At 41.3% G+C, this 21,539-nt stretch overlaps 1 protein-coding gene across 8 annotated transcripts in view; it reads right to left on the bottom strand.

The window, feature by feature from the left end:
- Window positions 1-21,539, bottom strand: part of CRTC1 (CREB regulated transcription coactivator 1) — a 73,912-nt gene that overhangs the window by 29,838 nt on the left and 22,535 nt on the right. For 5 of the 8 annotated variants that reach the window (XM_039515363.1, XM_039515362.1, XM_039515364.1 and 2 more), the window contains exons 2-8: window positions 12,215-12,331; window positions 8,413-8,550; window positions 6,867-6,928; window positions 5,748-5,842; window positions 3,757-3,842; window positions 1,564-1,607; window positions 130-350 (exon numbers count right to left, since the gene is read on the bottom strand). In XM_039515363.1, the coding sequence (XP_039371297.1) occupies window positions 130-350; window positions 1,564-1,607; window positions 3,757-3,842; window positions 5,748-5,842; window positions 6,867-6,928; window positions 8,413-8,550; window positions 12,215-12,331 (763 nt within the window). Of the gene's footprint in view, window positions 1-129; window positions 351-1,563; window positions 1,608-3,756; window positions 3,843-5,747; window positions 5,843-6,866; window positions 6,929-8,412; window positions 8,551-12,214; window positions 12,332-13,247; window positions 13,356-21,539 lie in introns of those variants that run through there. The other 3 variants (XM_039515365.1, XM_039515368.1, XM_039515369.1) reach the window with 3 other exon arrangements.

Genomic DNA, 21,539 nt, shown 5'->3' with positions numbered 1-21,539 from the left:
GAAGCCAACTTTGAGATGAAACACAGCAGCTGTTTAGTAATGTTCACCAATGCTACACAACTGTTGAGGGATAGAAAGTGACTTTTTACTGACAGAATCTATAAATTAGCCCTTTGGCTATGTTCTTACCTTGACTGGCAGTGCTGATGCCCAAGTGAGTCAAGTTGGCTGCAAGATTTCCGGTGCTATTGGAGCTACTCAGGGATGGGAATGTGGATTCCTCAGGATCTAGTGGTGTTGGGAGAGGAGAAGGGAAATGGATGTTTGTCAGGTCTGGCAGAGAGCCACCTGTGTTATGTGCAGCCGGAATCAGCGTTGTAGTGTTTTCCTGGTCAGCTGATGGAAAGATGCTAAATAAAAAATAAAAAAAATACAGTAACAAAAGTCAGTTCAGATTTTAGTCTACATGCACACTTCCCACATTATATACAAAAAGAAAGTTTATCTGAAGCTGTCATGCACAAAGCTATGTAAAAAAATATACATGTAAAATATTTAGAGTGGTCACCGTTATAAAGTTTCAACATTTACCCATGGTTATCACACGGCAATATTTTCAGTGGGGTTGCAGTTGTTTTCATATTATTTAGAAGAGGGAACTACACTTTTTGCATTTCAGGGTGATTATGATCCTCCGGCTTAAAAAAAAAACCTACAAGACTAACTCTACCTGATGTATGCATATGGTAAGGTATCACATACAATCTCCTGTGTCTTGTAGTCATTATTTAACATTTTTTTTTTTCACACACTGCTGCTGATAAAGTTTGCTGACAAAGACACAAGACAAAACATATCAAAAAAGTGCAAAGTTGTTTGTAGTTTTTTGAGATTTCTGCACTGAACTTTGAATCCACTTTGTACAGAGGTTCTGAGAAGTATTTAGCCAATAATTTTTTTTTTTTTTTTTTTTTTTTTTTTTTTTTTTTTTTTTTCATTTGTCAGAGTTCAGGCAGGATTTGCTAGAGGCAATACAAAAAAAAAAACTTCATCAAGGAAATCAACAGGAGATTCAGGCAACCTCTCTGGCTTTTTGTCCATCTACTCCAGAAATATGCATTCTAGAGCATATCTAGAGAACTCAAAAGAGCCAGCGAACTTTCACTGTGTGAGATGTGCTTTCCTGATTATCTCAAAGCTTTTTACAAAACGTTAATTGACAATAGCCCCCAGTTTTACAGATTGTGAATCAGGCACAGAGAGGTAAAGTGATTTGTCCAAGTTCACATAAAACATGCCAAACTGGGAATAAAACTCAGAATTCTTGACCCTCAGTCTCCTGTTTTAATCACGTACTCTGTATAATTAGTTAGAGACTGAATCTAGAACATTTTTTAAAATGGTTTCATCATCTGAGTTATCATGGTCAAGCAAACCATTTTTCAAGGAACGTTAGCGTTCACCACGTTTTCAGTGTTTAAAAGTAGCCTGGCTAACATTGTTTCATTGTCAGCATAGAGGGAACCTTAATCAATAGAGCTTGTGGAAGAGGAAGCTTAGGTACAGGCAGTGAACTTTCTACATGCATCCCTACAAAACCATATACCCCACTCCCAAACTTACTTGATTCCTGGAACTTCACATGATTTAGGCCTCGAAGACCCTGTCTAAAATAGAACAGAAAGACACTGTGAAAGGCAGACATGTGCAAAACAACATTTAGGAAATAATTTGTTTAAAAAGACAGGAAACCTACTAAACGAAACAACCTAAGGAGAGCAGTTTCTCATATGCTCTTAAAAGCCTTTTCTTGCTCAAAATGGGTGTTTGGTGCCACACCAAAAACTGATCTCAGCATGGACTTTAAGCCAGCTAAGCTTCAAAGTTCCATTGATAAACTAAACGAAGATGGAGCAAGGGTAAAACATCTCCTGCTTGAGTCAGCATGCAAACATCGACCACGTCGTTTTTCTTACTAAATCTAAGCCTCTCGCTCTACGTGGGGGGTGCTGACATTAAATAAATGGAAATCTACAAACTATCACAAAGTTGCTAATTGAGTGACAGAAAAGCAAGTAGCGCTTTAGAAAAAACCTTGGAAAGTAGAAGACAGGTATATCAGTAAAACTTTAATAGATTATCTAAGCCCTTATGAGCTCCCACCTCACAGTGCCACACACCAAAAGCTCCACAGCATAGCAACTTTCATACCAATTGGAGGGCGGGGGGGAACGCAAAGCTCTCTAACACGGCTCCATGAGTCTGCAAGAGGGCTACACGGAAGTACTTGTTCCCCATATCTCCCAGCTCAGGATATAAACTCTGACCCCTAATGTTTGTTACATCAAGTATTTTCATTTTGATATTTCTGACTTCTCCTGTTCCATGTCACATTTTGTTTTCCTGAAAAGCTGCCTGGACAATTGCAGGGTACATTCTAACAAAACAGGATTGCAACCTTCCTGATAAGACATTGTGATATGTAATGTATTAATTACTGCCTTTGCTAGCAAATCTTTGTGCTAAAAGAACAGTTATTAGAAAGTAAAAGCTCTCAGATGAGGTATAAGACTATGCATCCAACTGTCATAAACCATACAGTCAGGCATCCATAGTACCTCCAGAATACAAGTCCTACTTCTATCTTAGTGAGTTTCACTAGCTCAGAGAAACTTGCCTCCTAGACACTTTATGGACATGAATAATACAGTGGTAATCCACAGAAAAAGAACCTTACAGTCTTCCCAACAATGTCACTTTCAAGGCTTCTCATATGAAAATCCCACATGATGGCAGCAGTCACTTTGTGTGATCATAAAGCAGAATTAGCTACTCATATAAATAAAAATCTGTATGTAATACAGGGAACGATCACTTGATAAACCAAATGCAGGCCTTTTTATAAAATATGCATCCCTTTTTTAAAAGGTTACATTTGCTATGGACTGACTGTTAAAACATGTAATTGCCAAGATAAGCAGGGAGACCATAGCAAAGAGAGAAGAAAAGGGAAAGCTGCCATGCTGAGAAGTCACAGTTAGACTTTGAAAATACTTTAACACAAAAAATAGCTCAAAAAAATCATTAATTCAGTTGGTTTTGAAGAACTTCATGAACCAAACATCCTTTCCCAATTGGTAATTTAATAGATTTTTTTTTAAATCAAAAGTTTATTGATATTCAATAACTCAGACCTGTTTAAACATCCATATTCATGGAAGTATTAAAAAAACATTCAGCGCTCAAAAGCAAATGCTACCATTGCTACTTCTATCTATCTAGTAACCAGGCTGATGGGGGAAAATAGGGAGACAATAGCAGCTTTGTAGGAGCAAAATAACTGAAGTCCTGAATATTTACCATTTGTTTTACAAACAACAAAAATCTGATAATTGTTTTGGGTGCTGAAGTTGCCTTGAGAAATGCCAATTAGACAAATTGACAGAAAAAAAGAAAACTAGGAGAGAGAGAAGAGGTAGGATGGTGAGTGGTAGAAATAAAAGCAGAGATACAGGTAGAGGTAGAGTGCATTTTATTTCATTAAAGTGACATTCTGCATTTGAAAAGTCTTCCAAGAATCAGGTTTAGAAAACAGTTTCCCCCGAGACAGTTGACAGCAATAGGCACAGAGATAGATATACTGCTCCCTGATCTCACATTAGGTGGTTTGCTGCAGAATACAGAACTTCAACTCAAGTCTGAGCAAGCAAAGTTCATTTCAATTCAACATTATTCAAAATGTTTACCTAAACATATTCACAAAATAAATTGTCTGGACTAGAATATTTGAACCTTACAAAGATTTGGCATTTCTACCTTTTTAGTGTCCCATGCTTGTTTAGAGAGGGCTTTGTCTGTTTCAGATGTGCCTTCCTCCATTCCAGGGACAGTCAATAATAAGACTAGAAAACAGAATAAAAGTTAGCACATCCCAATATTATAAATCTGCTAAATCCTGCAGGAACAAAAAATTCTGGTCATTTTTAATCCTAAATAACAATTCCTATTCTCAACTGATAAATAAGATGTCTATTTCAGAATAAAACTATATCCAGATCAATAAAAAAAATGCATTTCATCCCAAGAGTAGCTCATCAGCTTTCTAAAAAGCTATTTGTTTTTCCATCTAGGACCAAGAAAACTTTCAAAAGCATGTAAGTGACTTAGCCTAAGTCCCACTGACTTTTAGTAAGGCTTGGATAAGTGCCTAAGTCATTTCTGAACTGCGTTCACTGCAGAGTTAACTTAGGTGATTAGCAGACTAGCCCTGGTGTGAGCAGCCCTATGGCAAAGCCCTGACCAAGTTACTGTACCTCACTGGTGCTGCGTTCACATGTGGACTTCTGGGCGCATATCCCATGGCTCTCAATGCTGCAGTAAGTGAACCACTCTATGGCTATGTCTACACGAGGATAAAAAAAACCCATGGCTGGCCTGGGTCAGTGGACTCAGGCTTGCAGGGTTCAGGCTGCAGGGCTGAAAAATTGCTGTGTAGACATTCAGGCAATGGGCTGGAGCCCAAGCTTGGGGACCCTTCAACCTTTCCAGCGGAGCCCCATGACTGCGAGTCAGCTGACCTACCCCAGCTGTGGCGACATAATGGGTTTTTTCCCAGTGATTCTGTCCCAATTAATTGTGAGAGAACTTATGTGACCTTGACACACAGGAGGAACTGTGGGAAGGCACTCGAAGACTATCAGCACTTGAATGATTCAGTTTGTGTCCTCACTGTACAGAGGGCAGGTTACCAGTCTGAGTGAAAGCTGTACCCAGGCTCTATAACCCCAGTTGGGCCAGCTAGGCAAGAGTTTAAAAGCATCAAACCTGGGCGAGCGAGTTGTACGTGGAGGGGAGAGGGATGTCAGGGGCAAGACCTAAGTAAGAGCCCAGTGAAGACATACCCTATATGCCTTTGAAAGTTTTACTCCAAATCTGATTTAGACTGCTCAAATCTAGATGGAGCACTGCATGCTGGGACCTGTAGTTTCCCCTTTGAGGCTATCCTATTTTTCTATCTGCTCCATTTTAAGTAAGTGATATGCAAGACTTAAATGCTTCTAGTGAGTTACCAATGTTGCCCCAATGGGGCAAAATCTAGACATTTCCACTGGGATATGAGAAACTGAATGTATATTATTTCTGTGGTCCAGGACATTTATGGGTTCAAAGTTGGGAACAATTTTATCGTGCAAGCAGCAAGGCTGCATAGCGACAGACAGAACATCCATACTAAGCAGATTTCCATCTGCAGAAACCTTGCCGATTACAGCAATTTTCCCCAACAGAGTTACCAGTGCTATTAATACCAGGGGGTATTAAATCTTGGTTAAAATCGTCTGGAATATATTCTCTTTGTGAAAAGAGCTCTCGCTGTGACCTCTGGTACCCAAAAACTTGTTGCCACCAAATGATTGATCAACGTGAAATAACACAGTGATCTCAGTCCAGTTCTAAAACATGTCCATAATGCAAACCATCACTACAAACTGGAGCTAGCTGGAAGCCCCGAAAGTAGTGCCAGCATAGAAATCATGGACTGCATGGTCCAGGAAATCTAAACTACCTTCTCACGCTTGAAGATGGGCCATGCCAAACAAGGCTGAAGTAAAATGGCAGGATAGAGTGTATAAGAAGCCTGCTCTATCCCTGATAATGCTCTACTTATTTTGGACTTCAGTCTCCAGCACCAACCACATTTTGACAACTCCTGCAGTCCCACTTATATGGGAAAAACATTTAACGATTTCAAGTTCTGAAATGGATTTTCCATTTTCCCACCCCACACCACCCGCCCTCGAAGAGTTTACCTCTTTTTTGCTGCATGTCTTGTGACCCTCCTGAAAAGGACTCTTGTTGAGTTGGGGTCATTGTACTTTGATGCAAGGCAGAATCTGAATTGGTCCTGACAAGAAAGCAAATAAACCTGTTAGCTTTTTAAACTAAGGATGCTTATGAGGATAATAATCCCATTAGTCACATGGGAAATTCAGCAAATTAAAAGAAACCTGAAATACCACTTCATAATTGTAAAATATTACACTGGGATTATGCTGGGCAATATTTCTCTATGAAATGATCAGATAACGTTAGAGAACTGAATTTATTACAGGCTTATAGAGTAATTGTTTCAACAACACAACAGAGGAGGCACATCAAAGACGAACAAATGAGTCACTATAGATAGAAAACCATCTGGGGTATACTCTCGCTGGTATCGTTGGGGCAGTGTATGGTCTCAAAATAATAAGCAGCAGCACTTTTGTAGTTTAGAGCAATTTATAAACATTGCTTAAGCTTCACAGCATCTCTAAGGAAGATATTACCCACATTTTACAGAAAGGGAAACTGACTTATCAAGGAACACAAAAGTAGCCTGTTAGAGCCAGCATTAAACTGTGGGAGTCCCAGGATCCTAGTCCTCTACTCAAACCATGCCACTCTTGCATGATGTAGTGTCCTCAAACTGGTAAGCACAGCACACCACATAGGCACTTCTTGTCCCAAGCTGTCAGGTGCAAGGGGCATGATGGCGGGGACAGATGACTCCACATTCCTTGCTCACTGATTGCTTGTGAAGAAAGACCAGCCCCGCTTTCAATGTAATTGTAAAAAACTAAGATTTTCTAACTCAGTAATTCTGAGCATCCTAGTCCTCTACAGACATACGCCTGGGCAACTTTACATCCCAAAATCTAAGTATGCAGTGGAATACTTTACATTTAAAAAATAATCTCTTAAAAGAATCCATAAAGAGTTGAAAAAACTAAGTTCTAGATTCAGTTAAAAAAAACCCATGGTAATCCAGATTACCGTGAGTACTGTAAACTACCATAGGGAAAAACAAATGTTTCTTGCACTTTTAAGGGCTGTCATAGGATCTAAGACCTCGGACCAGAGACTAATGCACATGGAATTATGCCACTAACCTTCTCCAGCTTGTATCCGATGGAGGCGACAGATACACAGTGCCATATGGACAACTGTCCACGTGATTCAATTAGTTAAGGGGGAGAAAACCAGGAGCTTCTTGTTTAAATAACAGGCCCATTTGAAAGCTTTGAACAAAGAATAATTTAAGTTACTTTGGTCGAGCCAATAGACACTAGTGAGAAAAGTGAAGAGCATTTCTTGTGGAGACCATGCTGATTTTGGCATGACATTTCAAACAAAATATACATATTAATGGTGGCTTCGTATATGCTGCAGGAAAGAGTTCCTACTTAAAAATTCAAGCCTGACAATACAGAAACAAAAAATGCTTATACCTATTGGGGTGGAGTGGTATAGAGGGAGTCATTCTGAACAGTCAAATGAAGGGGTAATCACTCTCCACCTCCTTCTCAAATGTTTTTTTGACCTCCTCCCATATAATCCTACGTTTTCCCTGGCCACATACACACGACCCCCTCTCCCTGCTCCCCACCACCCCCCACACACAGGCTGAAGTCTTTTCAGACAAGTAGGGATGGGTCATGAAATATGGCGCCTTGCTAGGAGGACACAATTCACCTACAGCTTCAGATACAGTTTATTCCACCTACACCTCTCTCCTGCCACCACACATACATTAATACTACTCCCTCCGTGTATACAGGTTGTAACAAAACTTTCCTCTGAAGAGAGAGAGACCACAGAATGCCACTCAACCGGCCAGCAGCTGTCACTTTTGAGTAACAGCAGGATTGCCCTCATTTCCAATAGCCACTCTGGCACTGGGATTTTTAAAGCTAGTCAACAGCAATAAGCTAATTCTGTTTTATGAAAGTCAGCAAGAAATAGTGGCTGGCAGATGCTGAACTCATATGAGTCAGCTTGTATTAGAAATGGAAAGAAATCACCTGCACAAAATTCAGTCCTGGTTCTGCTGAGTTTTGAAACAGGAGTCAGACCCCTCAACACTGCCATTTTGCACTTCTGTTGTATTTTTCACTAAAGGGTCTCAAGGCACTACCTAAGCCTCTCAACAGCTCTGGGAGGCAAGTATTTATTATTGTCCCCTCTTTACAGCTGGGGAAGCGGAGATACAGAGAAGCGAAGTATTAGGATTTGTGAAAGATCAGACAGCCATATAGCAATAAGGAGACTAACTATCCAGTTACATTACACTGGATACTGCTTCAGAGCAGGAGATATTAACTGTCCAGATTTCAGAAGAAACATCCCCTGCAAGAAAGACAGTTGTCCATTATGGGGTTTTTTTGCACCTTCCTTTGACACAATTCACTGTCAGAGACAGGATACAACACTGTAGAATTCTAATCTGAGTCGGCATGTTTTTATGCCCAAAGTCACAAAATGAATCAGTGGCAAAACCAGAATGGAACTCAGGAGTCCCCCATTATAATCCACACTCACGCTCTACAATGCTTGGGGTTTATCTGCTTATTTGAAGTAATTTGTAAAACAAACTTTAAATACAAACAGTGCTGATGAAGACAACATTTTAATGCCACGCCATAAACCAAAGGATATCTGCCTTCCATGTTTATCCACAGACAGCGGACGCCGGTGTGGGGACCCAAGGCGGTTTCTGTCACGATACACTCTGTCCACCAGACCATGATGCCGAGTTGTCCTACTTGTATCCAGTCCAGATGACTGAAAAGGAGTCTAAGGGAGATAAAAAGTTATCAACAGAAAAATACATGTAGAAACCACCTGGTCAGAATCAAAATATCACAGCTAGGCCTGATTCTGTATGCCCTAAAAATAAACCTAACCGCTATGGATACACCAGCCAATCATCATTTGGGCAATGTAACTTTTTCCTTAAATGTAATTTTCATATACTAGACAAATCACACTATATCTGGAATGGAGAAGCACTGGAAACTACCTCCCAAAAGAGAGGCTAGTAATAGGGGGAGGCAGACAGCAGCAGATCTCCTAAATTTGCACTATTTTTCCAACCTTTAAGTCCTACCCCATCTTTGAAACACCAGGAATGATAGAAATGAATAAAGTAACCTATGAACCTACTGCTAACTAGTGCATAAGTTACTCCTGGTGTATCATGCAGCATGGGTCCAGAAGGAACATGTTCACAAATAGAGCTTAAACTTAACTATGAAGGCAAAAGATGCAGGAAGGGGATTCATCCAGTACACTGAATTATTTCAGATTCCTAATATTCACTTGATGCTCTGTAGGAAATGTCTCTCCCAAGGAATTTTTTTCACCCCCTCTTATCAGCACCATAATTATCTTAAGACAATGACAAAATAAAAATATCAAAACAAGAAATTTTTGCTAACACAGATGATTAAAGCATCGAACATTTTTAAATTGAATTTACTTTCTAAAAGTTTCATTTAGATTGGGCAAGCAACTAGGCTGGTCAATTCCACTCTAGGGCTCTTATGCTTTAGAACAATGTATACGTCACTAGAACTTATACTACTTGGCAACTGGTTTCCCAGAACCTGAAGCTGCTGCAGACAATACTTCCAAGCCATCTCACTCTAAATCCTCTACATCAGTGGTTCCCAAACTGGGGTTCGTGAACCCCTGGGGGTTCGCAAAATGTTACAGGGAAAAATTCCCTAATGGCGGACAGAGCTGTCCCTAGGAACCCCAGGCAGCAAGGAGCCAGCAGCCTTCCAAGAGCTAAGCAGATCAAAGCAAGCATATCTATCACACTGAGGAGATTTAAACTTCAAGACTCCTTATAAGAAATGAGAGGTGGATATTTTTTGCTGTTTTTAAAATTAAATAGGCAGCTAGTATTGTTTTTAAAATTATTATGAAGAACAAGTTTAAGCTTTGTTGTAATGTGCATTGTTTGCCTGGACTGCTCAAACCCTGAATGCTTGTGTAGGAGAAACTCCTTGAGTTGGCTTCTTAAATATCTTTATGCTGTTTCACATCTGATACTCCTTGATGAAACATAGGAGCCTTGTTTTATAACAGGCTTAATCAACGTGATACAAGCTACAAAAGTGAGATCTTGGAAGAATGTTGCCATTTTCATGATAAATAATTAATAATAGTGTGTAATAAGCATGTCATAAAAACAAATTTTATATTTCCAAGATCACTGCTTTTATAATTTATACTCAGGTAAAGGAGAAAATACCTGGAAATATTCATTTTTAGGAGGGGGTTCGCGAGACTTGACATTTTGTTGAAAGGGGTTCACAGGTTGTTAAAGTTTGGGAACTACTGCTCTACATCATCACAGTGCAAAGCTGATAAGTGGGAGAACAGAATGCTCAGCCTCCACTCGTACATCAAGGGCTGTCCACGTGGGAAGAACTGGGTACTCCTCAACTCTTTGCTGAATCCCTTTGCTCCATCTGTTTGGAAATCCTAAATTTGCTCCTTCACTCAGGTCCTGCAAATACAGTATACTGTCCTGTCTGCCAAACCACAGAGCCATCTTGCCATTACACAACCGGACATGAGGAGTTTGGGATGCAGGCTGCCCCGGGGCTGTCCCCAAGCTGCTGCCATAAGAGGCGCCTCGCCCCTGGCCCCAGCAGCTCCGGCGGAGCTGGGCTAGGCTGAGGAAGGGGCTCCTCTCTCCAGCTGGCCATGGCACGTCCGGGGCAGGTCCACGCTGGGGCTGGCGGGGAGGAGTGCCCTGCCGCAGCTCTGAGCCCCTGCGTAGGGATTAATAAGCAGCTGAGCAGCTTAGAGGGAACTTAGCCAGGCCTGCATGGAGAAGACCCTGGGAGGCAGCCTTGTGATATACTGAGAAGGAATTCTACAGAGCTCGAGCAGTGAAAAGTGGGCAGAGGATTCATTCTGGGGAGGACGGAAGAATTTTTGTTCCTTTGAGTTGGGACATTACCACCCTAGTCTAGGGAAGCCAGGAGCAGAGCACTTAGAAACTGTAGCAATTGGCATTACGTAAAACTTTTAAATACACAGAACACAAGCAACCTAAACAGAGAAAATTAAATGAGATTTTAAAAGTTTTCAGTTTTAGTAATATGAGATATTAATCAGTAACATGGGCAAAAAAATGCATAACTAGGATTGTCCTGACAATATCTTTTAATACAGGAGCAAGCTAAGTAGATTTAGTATATAAATCACACATAATGAAATGGAACAAGCCACCAGTTTCAGACATCATGAGAAAAATAATCTAGATAAAGGAGTCATTTAAAAAATTATCCAGAGTATAACAAAACCTCAGTATTAGCCATATTGAAGAATGGAGCCAACTCAGAAGTGGCTGTTTAGTCACAGGACATTTGACTAAAGGATTTTACCCCCTCAAAAAAAAGTTGCCAAGAATATGCACCCAATTCCACAAAATATTCGTTCTGTAATCTTAAACACTGTCACTCCTTTGGGGATGGGTCCCATTACAAAGTCCAATACTGGTCACATTATGAACAAGGCCCTTTTTTTTTTTAAACAGAAATATTTTTAAATCACTTTTTAAATCTTTTTAAATCACTGTCACTCCTTTGGGGATGGGTCCCATTACAAAGTCCAATACTGGTCACATTATGAACAAGGCCCTTTTTTTTTTTTAAACAGAAATCTTTTACAAAAGCTATTACATGGTTTTTACCAATTTTGACCAAATTATGGACCACTCAAGTATGTAAAAATACTCATTATGTTACGAAAATCGAATATATTAAGTAGATGCACTTTAGTTTATGTATAGAGGCAAGGCTGTCTTTCAAGTAAGGCATTGTCATGGCAGATACATATATGCATGTGCATGCGTGCGTATGTAGTCCATGAAATAAACCACAGCATTAAACTGCTTATACTTTCAATATGCTTACTTTTCTTTATTTGTTGCTCTTTTCCTTTCCTCCTACCCCCCAATATTTACCCAGGAAACTGTGAAGTTAATTTTTTGAACTTTTTTTTTTAAAATTTTTGTAATAAACACCAGTAAATTCCCAGAAAATTTTAAACAAAATAAAAACTGAAAACGAAGGGCCCTGCCTATGAACAGTACCATGCAGATGCACATGGGCACTATAACCATTAATAAAGCAGAGTTACCGTTTGGCAGCGTGCACTTATATGTGGCACCAATTGTGAAAGATGTTCACAACCAGAACGCAGCAGAACTATATAAACCAACTTCTTGGTAACATGCATATTTTTCCATAGAGCACTATGTGCTTTTTATACTTTAAAATTACATTCTTTAGGACTGACAAATCTTAATACAGTTATGCTGATCTGCAGAGGTTATGATTCTGTGCTCTGGGCCTGTTATCAGGCTTTACTGTACAGTCTCCAGTTGAAGAAAGTCACAGCACTGATTTAAAATGTATAAACAGCAGCTGACGCTCACCTGGAAAGGCAGGTCCATGGCACTGTTCCCAATCTGATTCACATTCGGCAGTGACCCTCCATAGTACTGGCCACGACTCTGTCCCAATTGCAAATACTGTGTTTTCTGTAATTGTAACTAAAGAAGAAATAAGAAAAAAAGGATGATTGCAACTAGGAGAGGTACTTAAAAAACAACATTCATTTCATTCTATTGTGCTTAATTTCTGACATCACCAAGAACAGCTTCCATCCCAAACAGTGTGAAAGGAAAATTGACACCAGATCACAAATAAGTTTAACTATGAAGAGTAAGATTGAAGATGACAGCTTCCCAATTCTGTTTGACAAATGATAGAAAGTCAGCTTTGTAATCACAGTGATCACATGCAAGTTTATATCAATAAATTATGTGAAACCATAAGGTATTTATCTCACCTACTACACTAAAGAGCGAGAATTTAAAAAACTTGCATTAATCTGATGTTTGACCATGCTAATGCCAAAATTAGATACGAGTTCAAAGAGCTCAGATATATATGTAACAAAATCACTCTCATTTAAAATATATATATTTGTTTAACCAAACTTGCAAAGTTTCCGGCATTTGTATTTGAACAGAATTAGTCAGTCTAAATTGTAATCTTATGCTGTGTAGGAAATCCTCTTGTTGTCAGGGCACGGTTTCTTAACACTGGAAAAGGCTGTTTACTCAAGCAGCAGATAGCTCTTAGATTGAAATTTTACATTCTGGACATAAGAGGAATTCCTCACTATAACAGACTTGTATGAGAGTAAACAATGTAACACAAATAACACAGTTTTAAAGAATGCAGGAAACATCTTATTTTCAAATGTTAAATGACAACACACTAGCTGAAAAACATTTTAGCATGTTCTTCTACATGTTCATCTAACCAACGACAGTTTTTGTGAAGAGATAAAGGAAAAAAGGAAGCTTTGTACATGGAATTAAGTAATCTTATTTTCACAGTTATTCCTTCTCTTTTCAGAGAACTGTCTGTCCTTAACCACTTTTGATTAACAGAACCTGCCTTTTAACAAAGTTTTAAATGACTGGCTCTCTTTTCAAGATCAGAAAATCTTGCATCCAAATCAAATTTACCAAGTTACTAACTCTGTTTACAGTCATTTCTCCTCGACCTCTGTACTACTTTTGCATAGCAAACTCAGATCTGATGTCACAGTGCCACCATGTCCCTATGACAGACTGACCAAGTGCGGGCTGGGATCATTTAAATGCAACAGCTTTGATGTTTTAGTTTCCGAAAAGCAAGAAGGCATTCCTAGACTGGCAATGATAATTTGTTTAAAGAATGTTTGATCCATGGACTAGAAGCACTGTGGCGTGTACATCAACAGATCTCTCATTTTCACTCACAAACGGATCCTTAAGCCATTCTCTTAGGGCTTGGCTACACTGGAAAGTTGCAGCGCTGATGGTGGCTTTATAGCGCTGCAACTCACTCACCGTCCACACTTGCAAGGCACATACAGTGCTGTATCTCCCTGGCTACAGCGCTGGCTGTACTCCACGTCTGCCTGGGAAAACGACTGCAGCACTGGTGCTGCAGCGCTGGAGTGCCAGTGTAAACAGTGATTAATCTTACTACGCTGTAACTGACCTCCGGAATTTTCCCATAATGCTTTTAACTAAAGAACTCTCTTTGTTTTGTTATGATGCCTCTCTTTGTTTTGTTGTGAACTCGGGGCTCCCAGAGCTGCTTATCTAAAAAACAAACACAGCTACTGTTTGCTGTGAATGAGGCAGGCAGGGGGGATGAATGTCCACAGCTAGTGTTTGCTTGAGGAGAGAAACAGCATGGCCGTGGGGGGGTGGGGGGGGGGCGAGTAAGTCAGAGCAGCTGCTTATCTGGTCTGAAGGCTATTTGCATTTAAGAGTGTGGGGGAAGTGGTCGGAATTTGCAAGGCAGGGAGCTGACACAGTGTTGGCTCCAAAAATCCACTCTCTCTCTCTCCCCCACACTCCCGGTCACACTCCACCCCTCCCCCTTCTTTTGAAAAGCACGTTGCAGCCACTTGAACGCTGGGATAGCTGCCCATAATGCACCACTCCCAACACCGCAAATGTGGCCACACTGCAGCGCTGGTAGCTGTCAGTGTGGCCACACTCCAGCGCTTTCCCTACACAGCTGTACGAAGACAGCTTTAACTCCCAGCGCTGCACACCTGCAAGTGTAGCCAAACCCTTAGAATCCCAGGATTTCAGAGAATGAGGTTTGGAAATGCCACTAAAAATCTAGCATCCCCAAAGCTCAGTGTTCACATGTTTGTTTGTTTTCCTTTCTTTTGAAATGATAAAATGGGACCTATGGTCCCGCCTTTAAGGCTATAACAAAGACTATGGGGTTGAACAAAGACATTTATGTCATGCCAAGGAATTTGTTTCCTCCTAAAAAGTTGAAAAATGTTACTATCAAGGATTACTCAGATAAAACAGTAATAATGTGACCAGGCCTCCTGAACAGTTTTGAATATGCACTGTCTGGCTCTAGACAGTGTTCTCAGGTCGCTCAATTTCACAAAACAGTAAATTCACTCTCAATAGACAAACGTGCACACTGATATGATAAAATCCAAATATTAGAAAACAAATCTACTTGTTCCTTAATGGTGAGCACTCTACGAGAGCCAGCAATTTTCCACAGACCCAGTTAACCCAGGTCTCTGAACTGTTTTGTTTGAGGCACTGGATTAATCTGACAATGTATCTGACAATTCGCAGATCTAAGCTCAATCATAGAAATTTTATTGTCAAAAAGGCACAAAAACTATGCTAGCTGTTTAGCAACTGTGAAGCAAGTGGTCTGCGCTTCCCATTCCTTAAGAATGCAACTCAATCTACAGAGGATGGAAGAGTTGAGAATGAATTTGCTGTATTTAGAGTGAAAGTGATTTCTTCCATTATTCTTGGATTATCCCCTTTGATACTAGAACAGTCTTAAAATGAGCTTGTTAGAAGGCGTTGATGCATCTTTGGGCTTGGCTACACTTACAAATTTGCAGCGCTGCAGCAGGGTGTGAAAACACACCCTCTGCAGCGCTGCAAATGCTGGCCTCTAAGCCCCCCAGTGTCAGGCCCCCCCGCCCCGCGCGCTGCGCGCCCCCAGTCCGCTGTCCCCACATTCCCAGTGGAGAGGAGACACAGGGGAGGCTTTCTCCCCTGCGCTGGGCGCTGACTACAAGCGCGCTTCGCTTGCGCTGCCGCCGCGCGCGCGCGCAGCGCTTAAGTTAGCCATAGCAGCCTAGATTTTACCAATACTACCTTCAGAGAACTCCATGCAGAAAAATTACTAAATTTTAATTGCTCATTATTGCTACTATTTACTGGTTTTCACTGCTATATAAATTTACATCTTGTATTTTTATTATTCTCTTCAGCCTCTTCCATTTTAAAAGTTCTGCCCTACAACAGCTGCTGCTGGTTATCCCACAGTTAAGTCAACACTCAACATACTTCACTGTAATAGTGCAAAGCAGTCTCAATGCCTCACCTAACACCCTTCTACCAAGAACATACGTGTTTTAAAAGACCCATTCTCATTCCCAATAGGACCTGCAGTACAAAAGAGACTGTTACTCACCTTACAATAAAGGTGTTTGAGATGTGTTGTCTATACATAGTCCAATCTTGGGTTCACACATATCCCATGCACCAGAGACTAGAACCTTTTGGCCAGCAGTGCCAGTTGGCCCATGCCCTGGCTGCTCTCATGCTCCCCGCTCATGAAGGCATAAAAGGATGGAGTGGGGCCAACTGCCTCAGCTCCATAGCCAACCAGAATTCAAATGATAATGAACTCCGAAATAGCAAGGAAGGCCAACAGGTCATGGAATACACATAAAAACATCTCAAAATAGACCAGTTATTGTAAGCTAAATAATGGTCTTTCCTTCAAGCAACTGTCTACATGTATTCCACTCTTGGGACTCATACAGTAACTCTGTGCTAGGAGATGGATAATCAGAGTCTTAACCAAATAATGATTGAAGGACCACTCTGCCAAAAGCAAACATCCCAATAGCACAGTATTTTTTGAACGTGTGAATGGAACCCCAGGTGACAGCTCTACAAATTTCAGCGATGGGGACATTTCTAAAGGAAACCACAGATGCAGCATGAACTCAAGCAGGGTGACCTTTTGACTGGTCAGGGGGATCAAGCTTACCTATTTGATAACACAGTCTGAGAGCACAGCATGGGCATAGACTTTGAATAATCTAGAAGAGACTCTGCATGGCTTAATTCTATCTACATGCAAAGAAAGCTCTTAAAAAAATCTAAAGAGTAATTTTCTTTCAGAATCACTGGCATGAGGTTTCAGAAAGAAAACAAGTGCATGAATAGTCTAATTAACATGAAAATTAGGTATTATTTTAGATCCCATCCAAGGTTCCTACCTAGAGAGACACCTTATCCCTATGAAAGATAATGGCAGGCTCACCATGCACTAAAACTTGAATTTCTCTGACACAACAAGCAGAAGTAACAGCCACCAAAAATGATGTTTTCATGGAAAGATGATGTAATGAACACAAATAATTGTTCAAATGGAGGACCCATAACATCAACTAATATCACACATTAAGATCCTACAAAGGAGAGGATTCTCTAATCAGAGGGAGTACATGTTCTAATCCCTTCAGAGATCTAGACACAGATGTGTAAACACTGTGCATAGAAGTCTACTCGGGTCTAATTTTTAAGCCTGACCCAGATCCTCACCCACTTGACCTGAGCCTGAGGGGGCTGGATTGTTTTCCAAACCAACCCAAACCCTGTTGGGTTCACATTGCATGGCTCTACCTGTGCGGTTTTGAATCTGAGGATTATAGGCAGATATAACCACAGGTTGAATTTTTGTAGAACTAACAAAGTCCAGATGATTTTAACAAGAGCAGGTCATCCAAAATTAACAGAATGTCTGTTAGGAAGAGTGAGGTATGATGTCATTCTGTCCAAATGGTAAATCTTTTCCTTTTGACATTTGTGTCTTGTGGAGTCCTTCCTACTATTTTTCAAGATGTTCAGGACATCCCTGGAACAACACTTCTCCACTTCAGCTAGGCAGCAAGCATTCAAGATGTACAGTGCAGAGACACTGGGTCTGGATGAAAGGTCTTCCTGTCATCTTGGGCGATCAAGCCTGAGACAGACACAACATTTTTGGAGTCCCTACAATAAGTCTCAGGAGGTTTGGAAACCAGAACTGTCTGGGCTAAACTGGCACTACTAATATAACGTTACAGCATTCTGCCTGAGCTTTCTCAGTGTATACGGTATTAAAGGAATGCATGGGTTGGGGTTCACATCAGATCCCCAAACCATTAGAAAAGCATCCAGTAGAGATCCTTGACTTCGGCACCCTCTCAAGCAAATGGTGTTGCATTGTGTGTTCATCTAAGGCAAAAATAGTCTATGGTTGAGTGACTCCGCTTCTGGAAGATCTGTTGAATAAGAGCTGTTGGGTAACTGAGTTTTGTTCTGACCATTCATGGACAGAAGAAAACTGCTGGTTCAGCCAATCTGCAAGGGAGTTCAGTCCTGAGCAATATCCAGTGTTTGATGCACCAATTCCATAGCTGGATTCCTTCCTGACAGAGGATTATCTGGATCCTCTTTGCCAGTTTATACAAAATACTGCAGTGGTATTGTCTGTCATCACCAGTATCCATTTGCCTTGGATTAGCGGTAGAAAGCTACACATTGCTACACTAACTACACTGAGATGTCAAGATCTGTCTCTTGACCAGAGAGCCTACAACTGATGATTTAAGTGTGTTCCCCAACCCAGATCGGAAGCATCCATCATCAGTGTTAATGTGGAAAGAGAAGGCAACAATGGAACACCTTTGCATATATGAATCAGAGAAGAAGAAGAAGAAAGTAAATGCTGATGAACCCTCAAAGGCATGTCTATACGATACTTCTCTGGAGTGAGTAGAAACTTCAACCAGCCCTGAATACAATGAAGTTGAAGTCTGGCATGGGGAGCGAAGAAAGTGCCATGTGCCTAGAATTCTTTAGACACGATCTTAGGGACATTTGAGAGATGCACTGTAACTGATTTATAATTTCTGTCATGACTTTGAACCTGAACTGTGGTAAGTAGATACCACCACAGCAAGAATGTATCTTCTTTGATGGCATCAAAAGATATTTCTCCCCATTTATCCTGAGCACCAGTTTGGCAGGTATCTGAATATAATAAATGCTGCTTGAGGCTAGCTGAGGAGGGGTACCTGGAATCAGCTTGCTGCCAAGATAAGTATTAATGGAAACGTTCTGCTTTTTGAGAAATGCCACCATGACCACAAGGCATTTTGCAAATTTTGCATTTTGCAGCTGCTAGGCAAATGGGAGAACTGTGCATTGGAATTGTGTTCCCACTGCAAATATTTTTTAGGGGCAGGTTGGATTGAAAAAGTACGCTCCCCTGGCTGACACCCTGCGAGCAAAGGGCTACGAGGTCTACACCGACGCTCTGATCGTTGGGGCCTTGGGCGCCTGGGACCCCCTTAATGAACGCGTGCTGTGGACCTGTGGGGTGGGCCGTCGCTACGCGCGGCTCATGAGATGCCTAATGGTCTCGGACGCTATTCGGTGGTCCAGAGACATTTACACAGAGCACGTCACCGGCCACCGTCAATACCAAGAGTGAGCCGGCGTGACTTCGCGCACCCACAAGGGGGAAGAGACCTGTAAACTTCCCCTGTTGGACTTTATCCCCTGAGCCCTGAACCAACCAAACTGAACTCTGCCCTGTGAGGGTCATCCTATCATCATTACCCAGTCCGCTCATTTATTCATGCCCACGACTATCCATAATCTGTTTGTATGAGTGATGTACCCTCACTGCTTGCTGGCTGTACCTTGAACTCACCCACCGTATACCCCGCATTGGGGACATGACAGACTGTGTATATGTATATGCCGTCCAATACCAAAACACTAACATCCCCCTACAACCTGTATGTTACCCCCAATGACACAATAACTGATGCTTCAAACACTTTGTATCATTTATTTTTAAATATTCTCTAATAAACTTTAAATCTGGAAACGTGATAGATGTAAAGCAGTCTTGTGGATCTAGGGAAGAGATTACTGAGGTTAGGGGCAACACTCTGAATATGAATAGTCAAATGAGTTTGATTCTTCTCAGATCCAGAATTACTCTCTAACCTCCCTTCTTTCAAGCTATCAGGAAAAATGGAGAATAAATGCCCTTTTCCCTGAACTGAAGAGGAATTTCCTCTATGGTTCTGAGAGACAAGAGATTCAAGTCCTGGTTGCAGAATTCTTTTGAGAGGGGTCCCCGAAAAGAGACAGGGAAGCTGAGCAGGAGGTAGGAATGGTCTGGAACCGAATGGAATATCCAGTCTGAATAACCTCAAGGACCCATTGTCCTGCTGTAATATTGTTCCAGGTTTCCCAAAAATAAATCAGAGGGTCTGGTTCAGAAGAAGCTCTTGACAAGACTGTCAAATGTGTTGCCTGTTGGATCAGTAGTGGGTGCAAAGTAGCACCCAAAGAAAAAGCTCAAGGACACATCTTGTGGAAGTGTTGCTTCTTTCTTGGAGGCTCAGCTGGTCTCTGACAAGAGCAGGAATAAAGATATGATGCGTTGACTGTGATTGAGGCCTATTGTTTCCTCTTCAGTTGAGGAGCAATTTTTTACAAATGGCTTCTTTTGTGGTCACACTGGTTCAGGAGTGTACAAAATAAAGCTCCAAATCTACCCCAAAGGAAGAGACTTAAGTGAATTGACATATTTGGAAGGAAAAGCTATCCTCGGACTGTCTTCAAATGAGAATTTCTAATTATCAAAACACTCCTCTCCAAAAGCTTTGCTGGCAAAGGGTCATGGACTTCCTTGATGAAGTACCACAAGAGTCCAGAGAATAATTAAAATCTTTAACAACAATTAGCAGCTAAAACCTCACTACCAGTGGCAGTAGACTCTGGATACTGCACACATTCAATGACAATTGCAATAACAATGAGGTGTGCGTCCTGGTTACAATCTTCCAGTATCCCATGTGAGGTTTAAAATGCTACTAACAATCCACCTTTTGAAGGGTCAGAACTATTTAGTTCAAAGAAGGATGACACTATGCACACTCTTGATAGGACGCATTGTGGACAGAGTTTAGCTGAGCCGATCCCTAAAGACCATCTTTAACTGGCATCACCAGTCTTTCTGGCAGAGATGTAGGTAATTTAAAGAGACGTTTGAGATTTTTCACTCACAGCCTCCACTGGAATCTTGAGTGTTTCAGCTAAACTTTTAAGAAGTCCTGAAGTGATCTGTAGTCTGGAGCTGCTGAAGTGGATGGAGTTAGACTCATCAGGTGAAAATGACAGTACTGCAGCTGGAGGAAGATCATTCTGATGAAGTTGTTCCTCCTCAGAAGTGTGGAACTCCTACTGAGTCTCCTGTGCACCATAAGGCTGCTGTTCTGTGAGAGTTCTGATGGGTTCTACTTGCTCTGGTCTCCATATAGACATGTCTTCTGAGCTATTGAAGGTCCTGGGAGCCCAACAGGGGCAAGAGTGTGCACTATAAGCAAACAGTGTAGTGGGTCAGAGAAGGGAGGGGGGCACCAGGGTGAGTGCCTCCTCTTGTGTGCTCTGCTATCCTGAGATACAGAATCTTTATCAGATGTGAAGTGGGCTGGGGAATCAGAAGGTGAACACACCTTACTCTGATTTGAGAGGAATATTCCTTTTCCTCATTCCCCTTGCACAGGGAAACCTATCTAACAGGAGTTCATGGGCGGTCTTTCCCTGAAAGCCTAACCAACATAGAAGCACATACCAGTACTGATAAAGGGGCTCTCACGTAACTGGGACTCTGGAAAATTTGACACTATTAAATCCCCCCCAGGCCATAAAGCTCAGTGCCAATATGATCATTACCATCAACACCAACCCAGAGGGCTTCAGTACTGGAACAGGGGTTATTGAAGTTATTGGTACCAACAATGCGAGTGCTGACACAGACTTGAAGCTGGTACCAAGACCCCTAAGGGCAATAATGCCAACATAGTATGATTAACCACAAGGGGCTGCTCTTTGTACAGTACCAAAGAACACAGACATGCTTTAAGGTGTCAAAGGAACTACATTTATGCCCTGAACTACCATTAGAGACTGGGTGAGAGGATTTCTGTCCTTTCTTTGAGGCCCCATGAAAAGATGATCTTGCGTTCCCTACAGGAATGATGGTGTCTCCTACCCTTTTTTGATGAAGATTTTGAAGCCACAACCCTTGCCAAAGGAATAGAAGAGGCAGACACAC

This window comes from Mauremys reevesii, linkage group 26 (genome assembly GCF_016161935.1).
Source record: "Mauremys reevesii isolate NIE-2019 linkage group 26, ASM1616193v1, whole genome shotgun sequence".
NCBI lineage: Eukaryota > Metazoa > Chordata > Testudines > Geoemydidae > Mauremys > Mauremys reevesii.
The sequence above is the reverse complement of the archived record's forward strand: the minus strand, read 5'-3'. Positions and strand labels throughout refer to the sequence as shown.